This window comes from Dipodomys merriami, unplaced genomic scaffold, assembly GCF_024711535.1.
Source record: "Dipodomys merriami isolate MVZ:Mamm:240054 unplaced genomic scaffold, mDipMer1.0.p SCAF_13, whole genome shotgun sequence".
Lineage (NCBI taxonomy): Eukaryota > Metazoa > Chordata > Mammalia > Rodentia > Heteromyidae > Dipodomys > Dipodomys merriami.
The window spans coordinates 40,129,599-40,143,478 of record NW_027202604.1 but is presented as its reverse complement, the minus strand read 5'-3'; the positions used below and the strand labels follow the sequence as shown (position 1 = coordinate 40,143,478).

The following is a 13,880-nucleotide window of genomic DNA, read 5'->3' as shown; positions in this document are numbered from 1 at the left end:
GAACTACATTTCCCAGAAACCCTGAGGCGCGCAGGCGCATCCATGGGTTACGGAGCGGGTCGCAATTTTGTGTCGAAAGCACCTGACCACCTCCCCCCCCCCCCCCGACTACATTTTCCAGGAGGCCTGGCGGCGCGCGTGCGCAGCGACACCGCGGCGCCCGTGGGGCGGCAACGGCCAGTGGGTCCCGCCTAGTCCCGGGTCCCGCCTAGTCCCGGATTCCACGAGCAGCTCTGCAGCTCTGAGGCGGGCGGGGAGCCGTGCGTCCCCGCGCTCCGGCCGTCGGTCAGTTCGTTGCCTGGCGGAGCAGTGCGGACAGCGGCGAGCCGAGGCCCAGCATGGCGGCGAACGTAAGTGTCTCCGGGTCTCCGGACCTCGCCCAGAGCCCGGTCGCCGGGGCTGCGGCCGGCTGGTCGGTGCGTGCGGCCCCGGGCCCGCCGCCGTCCCCGCCCTGCCGGAGCGTCGGAGCTGCCCGGGCCGCGGCCGGCCCGGAGCCCACCAGGCCGGGCGCCCGCGAGAGCGGACCCTGCCCGGCCGCCCGCGGCCCGGGGTCTCCTCGGGGCTGCCCGCCCGACCTCCTGCTTGTTCATTCAACCCACGAAGCCGCACCGCAGCCGGGCGCGGGGCCTGGGGGAGGCCGGTGACTCAGGCCGCCTCCGAGGAGAGCCCCGGAGCCAGCTCGGAGCGCCGCCAGCCCGGACGCGCCCTCCCTGGCTGGCTACACCCGCTTTCCCGGGCCGCTCGGCCCGCGCCTCCGGGGGGGCCAGGGTTTGCCCCACCTCTGCCCTGGCCGCCCCACCTGCAGAACCCTCGAGGGTCTAGAAGCTTGGCCTGTGAGACTCGGGGTCTCCAGCATCGTGGACTCCCAGGGTCCCAGCGGTGCCCGCCGCCCGCCCCCCACCCCCCTCCTGCCACCACCGGACTTGAGAGGGAGAATTTGCCCCGTCGGTGCCTCAGCCAGCTGGGCATGGGAATGTGCCAAAGGCAGCCTCGGGGGCGACTCTTAACTCTCCACTCCACAGCTGTGTGTGTTCCTTCATGGGATCTGTGGCTGTGACGTTCTAGCCAGGATGCTGAGCGTGGCGGCTACTCTGTGTGTGAGCCGTCCTCACAGGCTAGCACCCGCGGTCCTGGCAGAGACCGCATCTGGGATGTGTTGGGACTTGGGCACATGTGTGCCCGTCCCTCCAGTAGCTGGGCACATCTGTGGGAAGATCTGAAGACAGAGGGTGGAGCAGAGGCACTGAATTAATTTAGCATGACAATTGCCCTGCAAGGTGTGCTTACTATCCAAACTCCCTTGTTTTGGTGTTGGCTGAGGAGGGACCAGGAGGAAGGGGTGCCTTCTACAACTGACACCCAAAGTACCACTGACATTACAGCCCAAGAGATGAGGCAGTCTGGAGAAGGGGAGAGGAGAGTGACGCGTCTGCCAAGATTTGTACCCCTTGCCCTCCTTAGTGACCATGTGGTCAGTTACTTGCCGGGCAGGGATTTGCTCATCTGGTGCTGTGGCTGTCTGCCCCCGGCAGGCCCTAGCTGGTGGTGGTCAGGACAGTTAGGAGAAGATAGCACCGGTTTTGCTCACAGACTAACTCGAGTCCTTGCTCTTGACACTACCTCACCTGGTGCCATGATTGCCTGCTTACCTGGGAACCTCTTTGCATCTTTGTGGTTTTTGTCAGCACACCCCCAGCCTGGCTGCCAGCCTCAGACCCAGTTGTGAAGAATCTGACAACATTCCTGCTAGCTAGTTCTTACACAGGACTTACCAGGTGTGGGGCCGAGAATGCCTAGTAATGGTACACTCAGGTTCTCGGCCTGTACCAGTGTGCACAAGGATCTAAGCTCAGGCATTTTGCCCTTTGTGATGACCCTATGATCAGCGGCAGACCGAACTCCAGTCCTGCCCCTGGTACAGTCTGGGCAGAGCCTGAGCCACTGACCTGAAGTGTGAGGCCTACCAGGAGCTGCCCAGACATGCCGGGTTGCCCTATCTCCCGCCCACTTTCCACAACCAGCCAGACAGATAGCACTGCTCCCCAGACCACTCCCTGCTCCCTCACTTCCCCTGCCAGGTATCTATCCCCAGGGGTTACCTCTTCATCTCACCCACTGCCCCCCTCCTCCAGTCAGCCTGCCTGCCATCCAGCTGGAAGGGACTCCCCTGCACGGGCTACCTCTCTCAGCATGGCCTCCTGGTGTTGGTTGTAGCTGTCACCTGTCTGTTTCTGACCCCACAGGGGTGGCACAGCCTTAGAAAGCATAGCCAGTACTTGTCCAATTTCAGTAAGAACACATTTCCAGCAATCTCTTTGTAAAATAGCTTGGCAGCTTCTTAAATAAGCACATCCTCTTGGTGCCCCGGCCAGTCACAGCAGGTCCACTGCCAGGAGTGTCATCGCTTGATGTCTTCAGGGTGCTTGTTTCAGGAGCCCCTGCTGGTCCCCTAATCTATGATCAAAATCCACCCATTATACACTGTGTGTATGCTTTTACTGTGTGTAATTAGAACTTAATTTAAGAGAAGCAATGTAAATAAAGAGCATGCACATGTGAACATACACAATCACACACACACACACACACACACACACACACACACACACACACACACACACACACACACACACACACACACACACACACGAAGCTTGCTGGGCTTGCAGTTGATGCTTTGCCTCTTGAGCCATACCTCCAACCCAGCCTTTTCTGGTCACATGCATGAGCTACCAGCGCTTTTTTAAAGTACCATTCTGATGAGTTGTGTTGACGCTGGGATGGAAGCTAGGTCGTCTCAGTGGTAGGTGAGCACACAGTAGGCCCGTGGTTTCTTGCTTCCTTTTTGGTGTGTGTGAGGGAGACTTCCTAACGTGCTTGTTTTCCTTAGTATTCCAGTACTGGTCCCAGGAGAGAACATGTCAAAACCACGTCCGACCCCCAGCCAGGCTTTCTGGAGCGGCTGAGTGAGACCTCGGGAGGCATGTTTGTGGGGCTCATGACCTTCCTGCTCTCTTTCTACTTAATTTTCACTAATGAGGTAAAATGTCTGGGGTGCCCCTGTGTGGAGTGAGGGTCCCCACAGATTCAGGGAACAAAGGCTTTGAACCCAAAGTTTGCACCTGGTAATAACAGGCCTAGGTTTCCCAGACAAGGAAGAGGAGGGCGAATGGATCTCGATTCTTCCAGTTGTGACCCACCTCATAACAAACGGCAGTGAGGAAGGGGTTAATGGCTCACACGCCTGAAAACCCCACTTCCCACCTGGGTGGATCAAAGTGTTTTTGCCTGGTCACCAGGAATCTCCATGACTTCAAAAATCTGCTGTGGCATTTTTCTTGAGCAGACCTTTCTAGGCTCATATCCAGGTTGCCTAGAAGTCCTGGAGAAAAGAGGCACTGTCATCTCTATCTCTAAGTCAGTTTCTTGGAAGTTCTAGGGGCTCCCAGTGGCCCTGTTTGGGGCTAGTCCTCTGAACTAGTGCTGTGGCCAGGGGGCACGTGTTCTGATTGATGGAGCTCAGGTCACGTGATCCAGACAATGATTCAGGCTGGCTGGTGTAAGCCACGTGGGACTGTAGAAAGCAGAGGAAAGGTGGGGTGAGCACTGGGCAACAGAACCACCAGTCCTTCCCAACATGAGTGCGGTGCCAAGCCAGGGGGCAGAGGGGAGGGGTCTGCCAGGAATCCTGGGTTCCACTGTTGACTCTGCACTTGGTGGGCCTCAGTTCACAATAGAATGGGGAGCTGGGTCTGTGCTCCTGAGGCGGCAAAGCAGTCGCAGTGTCAGCCATTCCTGTTCTACTCCACCCGCAGGGCCGTGCGTTGAAGACAGCCACTTCACTGGCGGAGGGGCTGTCGCTCGTGGTGTCTCCTGACAGCATCCACGTCGTGGCTCCTGAAAATGAGGGGAGGCTGGTGCACATCATTGGGGCCCTGCGAACGTCCAAGGTAGGCGTGGCCGTGGCTGCTGGCACCTCGGCTCAGGGCGTGGGTGTGGCTCCCGTCAGATGGGGTCTGTAGGGGGATGGCGCCAGTGTCCGAGGTGGCACCACCTCCGTGGTGGGGTAGGGGAACTGCTCTGGCTCCTGCAGCTCTGCAGTAACCTCAGTGCCCAGTACTTGCTGGCGATGCTCTGGGGTGCACACAGCCCGGCCTGATATTCCAGGATGACACTCATTGCCTGGCGTGTGGAGCCTGGGGCACGCAGCTCCACTGGGTCCTCCCACGTGTGGCTGTTCATTCTTGGTCCTGTTCCCTGCCTCTGTGTCTCCTCTCTGGCTTCCTGTAAAACAGGGATTCTGGCTGCTGGGAGTCTTACCTTTATTTTTCTGGTTTGATTCCTTTTGAAGCTCTTGTCTGACCCAAACTATGGGGTCCATCTTCCAGCTGTGAAGTTGCGGCGGCACGTGGAGATGTACCAGTGGGTGGAGTCGGAAGAGTCCAGGTGAGGCGCCAGAAGAGAAGCATCAGTTGGGGTAGAGGAGATGCAAGCACTAGGATAAAATGAAATGGCTTTTATTTTGACACCTCCAAATTTCCTATTAGAAAAAAAAAAGTCAACTATTCCAAAATTAGTACCAGTGATATTTTTTGGAGGTGGCAAAAAAAAAGTCCAGTGCAGAGTGGCTCCAGATCACAAGGACACACAGCTGGAGGCATGACTGAACCCAGGCCCGGCACGGTGAGCGTGCTCGCGGCGCCCCGCTGCGCTCAGGGGTCCCAGCCCCCTCCCACAGCCGGCTCCAGTGTGACTGGGAGGCCCGGGGCAGGTTCTCAGGGGCTGGCGTGGAGCATAGCCCCTCCTGGGCCGTGTGGGAATGGCTGGAGGCTGGAGAAGGGCAGCCCTTGGGGCCTCACCCTGGAGCCCCTGCCGGGCTGTTTAGGAGCTAAGGGCGTGCCAGATCTCAGCTGGGGGTAGGGGGGGGATCCAGTCTGACCTGCAACAGGAGGAGGGCATCCGTGCTGGGCTCCTGCAGGCAGGGCTGCTTCTTCCTGTGGCCCTAAGCGTGGCTCCTGTCTGGCGATGCCTGGCTGACTCGCGGTGTCTGTGCTCTCTGCAGGGAGTACACGGAGGACGGGCAGGTGAAGAAGGAGACAAGGTACTCCTACAGTGAGTACTGGCCCCGCCGAGGCCGTGGCACGCGCCCACGCATCTGCAGTCTGCCCATCAATGAGGCTGGCAATGGGGGAAGACAGTGGGGCTTGAGCACAGCCCCAGCCTTGGGACGCCCTAGGGGCCAGCCCTCCAGGACATCCCACAAGCTGACCCCTGGCCTCCAAGTGCTAGAGATTCAATTAGGACCTGGGCGGGTCGGTGGCAGCCACGTAGCACTCTTACCTGCTTCTGAGTTGTCTCTCTCCCCGAGCAGACACGGAATGGAGGTCAGAAGTCGTCAACAGCAAAAACTTTGACCGAGAGATTGGCCATAAAAACCCCAGGTATGCACTGGGCCCGAGCTCAGGCCCAGCCTTTCCCTCTACGGGAGCCTCAGTTTCTTCATCCAACTCTGGCTGAGTCAGTCCTGCCTCGTGCAGTGGTGAGGGTGTATGACGTGGTTTTAAGGCCAAGCCCGAGCTAAATGAGACCTGACCTTACAGGCCCAAACAGGGTTCTCCCAACAATCACCAAGCCTGACGGGATTGTAGTCTAGGAAAGCATTTTGTTAAGGGTCAGCCAGGCGATCCTGTAGAAGGATGCTCAGCACCTCAGCCCTGCCCAGCCTTGAGGCGGTGGCGGCACGCACTGGGGCCTTGTGAGGCTCTGCAGCCTGGGCAGTGACTTGCTCAGGAATAGCGAGCGTGCCACTCGTGGCCATGGCCAGTGCTTCTGCAAAGGAGGGTGACATGAAGTTCTAGGGGACGGGAACAGAGCCGGGGTGTTCAGCCCAGGGCAGGGACAGGAGCCCTCAGAGGTGGTGTAGATGTGAAGAAGCCCGGGGCGGGGCTCCCAGCACACACAAGCACAGGAGCTTGGCAGCTCCTACCATGCCCAGCACGATGCCTCCTCCCCCACAGTGCCATGGCAGTGGAATCCTTCACCGCAACAGCCCCCTTCGTCCAAATCGGCAGGTTCTTCCTCTCGGCGGGTAAGTCTCTGCCCTGTGACCCCGTGCAGCCCGGAGGCCCTGGGGCAGTTGGCCTGGGAGGGAAAGGGTGCAGGGGCACTGCCATGCGGGGCTGGTAGAGGAGATGGCCTGCCTTGGGCACTGGGAAACCCTGGGAGCACGGACTCAGAAACAAGTCCTCCAGCTGTGTGTGGTCGTGCACACCTGCAGTCCCAGTACTTGGGAAGCCAAGGTGGGAAGATGGGAAATTCCAAGTCAGCGTGGGCACGTGGTCTAGACTCTGTCTCAAAAATAAGTAACAAGCCGGGCGCTGGTGGCTCACGCCTGTAATCCTAGCTACTCAGGAGGCTGAGATCTGAGGATCGCGGTTCAAAGCCAGCCCGGGCAGGAGAGACCGTGAGACTCCTATCTCCAATAAACCACCAGAAAACCGGAAGTGGCGCTGTAGCTCAAGTGGTAGAGCGCTTGCCTTGAGCTGAAGAGCTGAGGGACAGCGCCCAGGCCCAGAGTTCAAGCCCCACGACCGACCAAAAAAAAAAAAAAAAAAAAAAAAAAAAAAAAAAAAAAATAAGTAACAATAATAAGAAAGGTGGGAGAGGCGTGTCTGTGAAGGGCTGGGGAGAGGTGGCCTGGCCGTGATGGCTGGCTCAGGAAGGCGTAAGTTGCAGGGCTTGCAGATTGGGGAGTTCTCGATGGGCCCCGTGGCTTCTACCTACTCTTCTCTTAGGCCTCATTGACAAGATCGACAACTTCAAGCCACTGAGCCTGGCCAAGCTGGAGGACCCCCATGTGGACATCCTTCGCCGGGGAGACTACTTCTACCACAGTGAAAATCCCAAGTACCCGGAGGTACCAGGAGCCATGGCTGCCCACTGGCGGAGGCTGGGAGGCACAGGCTGCCCATCGGGCAGAGGCCAGGAGCCAGGGCTTAGCAGCCTCCCCCAAGGCCAGCATGGGGCACCAAGCCCGGGCGGGCCGGTGACATTGGAGGTAGAAGGGGAGCCTGGGCAGAAGTGGCTGCTCCTCAGCCCCCTCACTTTGTTTCCCCCAGGTCGGTGATGTGCGCGTCTACTTCTCCTACGCAGGACTCAGCAGCGATGATCCAGCCCTGGGCCCAGCCCATGTGGTAACCTGGCTTCCTGGGGGCAGCTGAGGGCTTCACAGCACCCCTGGGCGCCGCCCCTGTGCACTGTGGGCCTCCCTGGGGAACGCACATGCCACTCACCTTCACACAGTCAGCCTCAGAGTCCTCGTCCTCCCCACACGCATTGCTGGCCCCGAGCCGAGCGCGGCTGTTCCTGAGGAATCTGCCTCGGAATTCCACCTGACTCAATTCAGGCACACGAGACCCTTCCCCCAGCCCAAATGTCACCTGTGAACACATAATTGGTCCCCAACCCTGGGAATGTAGTCAGGAAGTCCACCCGGATCTGACCCAGGAAACAGCAGAGCACACCTGGGGCCCAGATAGGCCAGGTGACGGAGGAGAGGTGGCGATGTGGGCTTGGCCAGGCTGCACTGGCCGCCCTGCCACGGCGCTGCGTCCTACCCACCGCCAGCTCCGGGATGACGGCCCTGCCCCGCCATGCACACCCCACATCTGCACCCACTGTCCCAGAGCCTGCCCCTCCCTGCCCACGGCAGCCCCGGGCCTCGGCTGTTCTCCCAGGACAGGGAGAACAGCAATGTGAAGACAGGCTCCCCACTGCCTTCCCTGGGTGACAGAGCCAGGGGTTGGGCTCTGGTGCGGCCCTGTGCCCCATCCTTTGGTTCCCCCCCAACCCACTCATCTCGTAACCCTGACTTCTCTGGCCAGGTCACCGTGATTGCCCGGCAGCGGGGTGACCAGCTGGTCCCGTACTCCACCAAGTCTGGGGAGACCTTGCTGCTGCTGCACCATGGTGACTTCTCGGCAGAGGTGAGTCACCGCTGCCTGCTCACCTGCGTGGTAGCAGGACGGGCAGAGAGCCGCCACCTCGCTGTGGCAAAGGTGGAAGAGGTGGAGAGCCCCTGCTGGGCAGGAAGAAAAGTGTGGTGCTGGCTCCTTGGTAAACGTGTGCAAGCGTCAGGGATTAGCTGAGCCCTCTTGTTCCTGTTACTGGGCCCTCGGCTGCATCTGACATCCCATCAGCCTCGCTCCTGACCTGGCCGGGACAGGGTGCGGTGCGGTGATGCTGTTGCGCAGGGCTTAGTTACCAGGCTCAGGGTGGGGCTGCCACTTGCCAGCCTGGTGGGCCGTGAGTCACCAGGGCTGTTCTAAAATTAGGTCCCTGTTCTCTCCGGGGGCTTGGACAGCCCCAGGTCTCAGCTGCCCTCAGAGTGAGGTGTGGAGCTAGCTGCGTGACTCGCAGAGGGACGGCTCTCCACTGCAGAGGGTCCTGAGAGAGCCCCCACTCCCAAATCAAGAGGCCAGGGGCCCCCAAGCCACTCTCCCCTTCTTGTCTTCTCCAGGCGGTTTCGTCACCTGTACACAAGGCTTGCCAAGCAGCAGCCCCGGCCCTGCCTTGTTTGAGGGCTGTCCACTCAGCTGTGTGTTGAACACCAGGGGTGCCCCAGCCCTGGCCCCACTGCCAGGAGCACTGGCCTCTTGCTTGCTAGTCCTCTCCAAGCCTCATCTCATGTCAAGTGAGCTGAGGACTCAGCTCCTAGTGTTGAGTTATTCTGAGGAGCTAGTGACAGTGTTGGTTAGTCAAGTGACAGGTCGCTGCTTTTACCATTGGCATAGAGAACTGGACAGGAAACAGGTATGATGTAGGTGAGGGAAGGCTCTGAGGAAATGCATTTTGAGTTGAGCTGGGGGCCTGTGCGCAGCTCCTGGGCACGGCTGTGGGTGAGCATGATAGGCAAAGCAGTCAACCTGTGCAGAGGCCCAGAGGTGACTGGACACATGACCTGGTCTGGCACAGGCTGCCCGTGGGACTGGAGGGTGGCAGGGCCTGGGGAGGCTGCTGGGTGTGGAACGTGGCAGGCAGAGCATGCAGGGGGCCGTGTGGGGGCTAAGAGCAGAACGGTGAGGGAGTAGGCTGGGGTGGGCAGAGGAGAGGCTCATGGGATGTGGATACAGACAGCTAACAGGACCCGGATGGCCCCTTGGCATGTGAGGGGAGAAGCAGGCCGTGTGCAGCCCACGGGTTCAGCTTGTTCAGGTGTGTGGCCGAGGTGGGCTGAGGTGGGGGCCTCAGCTCTGCAGCACGGCCCAGGGCCAGCATGCACCCTGTGTCACCTGCTCAGGGAAGGTGGGTGGTGGCCCCTAGGAGACCGCTGCTGTGTGGCAGAGGGTGGCACTCATCCCCAGGGAGTACAGGTGAGCTCTCCTGGGGAGGCAAGTGCCTTCTACCAAGGTCTCCTGTGCCATGTCCTGTGCCACATGGACAACACTTAGCAGTGGGTGGGCGGCTTGCCATCTCTGTGGTCTGTTCACAAATGGCACAGCTCCCTCAGCACCCCTCACGGTCCTGACACTGTCCACCTTGTCCTGCAGGAGGTGTTTCGTAGAGAACAAAAGAGCAATTCCATGAAGACATGGGGCCTGCGGGCGGCGGGCTGGACGGCTATGTTCCTGGGCCTCAACCTCATGACGCGGATCCTCTATACCCTGGGTAGGTGCAAGGTGGGGTGAAGGCCAGGGAGCCCCCTTCCCACAGACCCTGTACGTATCATACTCCTCTGAGCCTTTCTGGCCTGATGGTTAGAGACGGCAGATGGTCCTCTGTCCCCACTAGCTTTGAGGTGACAGCAGGGAAAGGCAGCAGAGGGACAGGCTGGCCGCCTCTGGGGAGGCTGCCCTGGCCTCTGTGATCTGAAGGTCTGGCTCGCTCGCCTCATTCCTTTGCTTCACAGTCACAGCCACGGTGACCACGCTGGCCAGCTCTGGAGGGAGCTGGGGCTGTTTGAACGCTGTCCAGTCAGCTCCGGCTACCCAGGCCATGCTGTCTCTAGTTGGAGCGTTTCTTCCCTCCCATCTACCTTGGGAGATTCGTGACATGCTTGGCAAATAAACCCTCAAAAACTGCTGTGGTTCCTCCCTGCAACAGCCCGGACCAGGTGCGGGTGGCCAGCAAGAATGGGTAGAGGAGGAAGTGCGTGGGCTTGCTTGACGGCCTGAGGCTGGCTGGCACCAGGGAGCCCACTGAGTCCAAGTGACCAGCCGGTGTGGTACCCAGTGCCCAGGCTGTGGGGTGTGTTCTGAGTCAAGACGGTTGGTGTAGGAGACGGTGGACCGAGGGGACTGCCCCCTTTGCCTCATTGTGCTCCGCCCAGCCTTCCCTGGGTGCCAGCACAGGCCAGGGAAGCAGCCGGGTTGCGGCACACGCTGGGCCTCCCTCTCTCACGGAGGCTTCATGGGCGGCTTCCTTGTGCTTGAGCCCGGCCCCCCTGGGGCCCCAGTCCTGTGTTGGCCATGTGACTGGGGACAGGCCACTTCCTGCTGGCGCCGGGGGCCCCTCCATTGGCTCGGATGCCCTCCTCGCATGTTGCGTGCGGCGTTGCTCTCAGGCAGTAGCAGAGCAGGAGGGGCCCGCAGGAGTGGGGTACACAGCAGCCACGTGCTGTCAGACTCTGCTCCAGCCCCAGACCTCAGTGAGCAGGACAGACAAGGCCTGACCTCCGCAGGTGTAGCAGTGTGACTCAGTCCTGGCCTCTGACCACGCAGGAGATGGTGCGGCCAAGAACACTGGCCTCAGACTAACGGCAGCATGAGCTTTGGAATCCAGACGGACTCCACATTTCTCCTTTTCTGGGACTGGGCAGAGCAGGTGGTGCAGGGGCTGTACCTCTCCTGCCTCCCCACCTGCCCCTCCCACACAGGGTGGTGACCAGACGGGAGGTGCGGACATGGTCTCTGGGCCTCACAGTCCTTCTTCCCTCCACAGTGGACTGGTTTCCCGTCTTCCGAGATCTGGTCAACATTGGCCTGAAGGCCTTTGCGTTCTGCATGGCCACCTCGCTGACCCTGCTGACCGTGGCTGCTGGCTGGCTCTTCTACCGGCCCCTGTGGGCCCTTCTGTTCGGCTGCCTCGCCCTGGTGCCTATCATCATTGCCCGGACCCGGGTGCCAGCCAAAAAGCTGGAGTGAAGGAAGCCTGGCACCCACCAACACCTGCGTGAGCCTCAGGGCCTCCCTTCATCTCTGCTCAGCTCCCTACCGGAACAGCCCTTTGAACCCCACTCTTCACGGGCCACACTGGCAACTTGCATGTCAGATTTGGTGTTGGCCAGCACGCATCTTTCCCGCCCCTTTTCTTGATAGTATGCGGCACCGGTGGCAGGACCCATGTGAGCACGGTGACCCAACCTCACCAGCCTGAGTGGGTGTTGGCATTTCACTCGGCTGTCAGCCCAGACCTGCTAGTGAAGTGCTCGGCTCTGTCACCCTCTCCCCCCAAACAAGTGCCATGGCTGCACACGAGCCTCAGGGCGGCCTCCACCGCTGCCAGGCTGCACTGGGTTGCCAAGACTCACTCTTTCAGCCTGGCACAGTGAGTGCTGCCAAAACCAAATCTGCTGGTAGAACTTGATTTGATGCCAATAAAGGCTGGGCACAAGTGCCCCTCATCTGTAATCCTAGCCACTTGGGGGTTGAGATATGACAATCACAGTTCAAAGCCAGCCAGGGCAGATAAAATTGAAAACTGAGCTCTAAATAACCAGCAAAAAGCTGGGAGTGGTACGGTACCAGCTGTGAGCAAAAAAGCCAAGCGAGAGCTCAAGGCCCGAAGTTCAAGTCCCAATACTGACACAGAAAAAATATACTCAAGATATCATGATAAAAACATTCGTTCGACTTCACACCACAGTTTGACAGAATCGTCGCGAAGCCTCCAGCAGCCCTGGCTGTGCTTTTTGGCTGCTCTGTTTTCCTACTTCACAAAGGAGTTAAGGTTGAAAAAACTCAAAATAATCCCCCCACTGAACAATTAGCAAGGCAGAATGTTACTGAAAATACCCTTCAGTTGAGCTAAATGGGAAAGGTATTCAGTTGGGTAGACTTCATGGACTTTAAAAAGTTACCTGGGGTCGCTTGTGTGCTTCGCTCTGCAGTGCTTTGAAACAGATGGTCAGAAGACACCCACTCACTTGAAGATGCCTTCAATCATGTTAAGGCCAAGGCTGGACGCCTCATGTGGAGAGCTTGGTGGTGACCCCGGCGCCAGTGGCAGCTTCTGAGTCATTTCTTTGGTGCTGAATGCCCATCCCTTTGTCCTATCTGAAATTCACACACTTAATTCACCTAGTTTCTAAGTTTCCCAATTACTCTTCCACCCTTTGAAAGCATGCTGCCACCCTGCTGTGCTAGCGGGCTTGGTACAGCCCTCATTTCTATTTGCAAACTGTTCTGTCCTTTGCTGGGAGTGGTTGCTTTGGCAACAAAATATTTGGTAGCTGAACAAGATGAAAACGTGTGAAGCCAGTGTGGCCTGTCACGGTCCTTGTTCTACAGACTCTGGGCTATGAATCAGGATTCTTGCAGAAAATGGCAGCTCCACAAATGACATACCTGGGTGAGGGCTACAAGCATTCATTGCCGCCACGCTCATGGATGCACTCTTCAACCTCTTAAAGCTGTTCTTGGAAAATAAGCACAGCATTAATGACGGCTAAGACTAAATCCTTAGGATTCGGTTCATGTTTTTTTTCTCTCCTTATATGGATCTTACCTGCCAATTTCAAGTGTCCTTAAAAAGAAAAAGGTATAATCTGAAGACTTTGGAAAACCACCACAAAATTTGTATTAGCTGTATATTTTTCATAAGGCTTTGAAATAAATGACTATATATCTTTTGGCATAGGGTATTCCTTGCAATTAGCCTGCTTTTGATTTGGTGATTGGTGGAATTTTTGTTAACATTCATATAAATTCAGACATCAACCTTAGGAACTGGATGAATTTCAGTTCTAGGTTGTTCTTAGTGGTTAAAATGGGTTTCCATTCTTTTTAAAAGAGCAATTCCATATTTTTTGCACTAAATAAAGCCTACTTTGTCTTGGCTGTATTTAAAATGAATGATTCATGCTTTGTGAGCCTTCAGAATGTGCTAGAAGAGGTGGAGTATGAAGGCTGGGAATGTGGCTTAGTAGTACAGTGCTTGCCTAGAACACATGGAAGCCCTGGGTTCAATTCCTCAGTACCATATAAACAGAAAAAGCTGGAAGTGGTGCTGTGGCTCAAATGGTAGAGTGCTGGCCTTGAACAAAAGCAGCCCAGGGACAAGTGCCTAGGCCCTGAGTCCAAGCCCCAGGACTGGTGGAGTGTGCGTTGGTGCACAAGGCACTGGCCTTGAGTTCACACAGACCAGCCTCCACTGATGAGAGCCTCGGCTTCGTGTGGGAAGTAGACAATGCCTTTCTTCCCATGCAAGGGTTGCTGCAGGACCCAGGAGGGGCAAGCCGGTGAGGTGCCCACACTCACGGCACCGAGTTTTCCCCTCCCTACTTTGAAGCTCTCAGCTTTGTTACAGGCAGTAATAATTTTCCAAAACCTATTAATTTCTGAAAATCTAAGTGTTTGATTTCCTTAATGCTTCCTAGGAACTGACATTGGCCTGAATAGGTTCTCTCTCCGTAAACTGGCCTCAAAACCCCAAAAAGCAGTCACTTGCCCTAGGAAGCTTGTCAGGCTCTGGGCAGAAACGGAGAGAATGTAGTTTCCATAGCAACCTGTCTGTTGGTCACACCCCAAATATTGTGTTTCCCTTGGGTAAGAATGACTCAACATTTTCAGTGGCTGCTTTCAGGATTAAGTAATCCCTCCTACACAAAGAAAAAGATTGCTAGTGTGTAATGTTTCCAGCTCACACCTAAGTTTTCAACTTAG

The 13,880-nt window shown here is 57.5% G+C and overlaps 1 protein-coding gene across 1 annotated transcript; it reads left to right on the top strand.

The window, feature by feature from the left end:
• Positions 1–165: 165 nt before the first annotated feature.
• LOC138824845 (transmembrane protein 43) lies at positions 166–13,059 on the top strand. Its single transcript, XM_070019217.1, has 12 exons — positions 166–350; positions 2,891–3,040; positions 3,816–3,950; positions 4,352–4,446; positions 5,063–5,112; positions 5,372–5,441; positions 6,018–6,088; positions 6,795–6,916; positions 7,119–7,193; positions 7,884–7,985; positions 9,549–9,666; positions 10,939–13,059. Exons 1-12 carry the CDS (start codon positions 339–341, stop codon positions 11,139–11,141), a joined length of 1,203 nt encoding a protein of 400 aa, XP_069875318.1. The 5' UTR covers positions 166–338; the 3' UTR covers positions 11,142–13,059.
• Positions 13,060–13,880: the final 821 nt, after the last annotated feature.

Coding starts and splice junctions, on each gene's coding strand:
- LOC138824845 (XM_070019217.1), top strand. Junction 3,951..4,351: donor GGGCCCTGCGAACGTCCAAG/GTAGGCGTGGCC, acceptor TTCCTTTTGAAG/CTCTTGTCTGACCCAAACTA. Junction 5,113..5,371: donor GGAGACAAGGTACTCCTACA/GTGAGTACTGGC, acceptor CTCCCCGAGCAG/ACACGGAATGGAGGTCAGAA.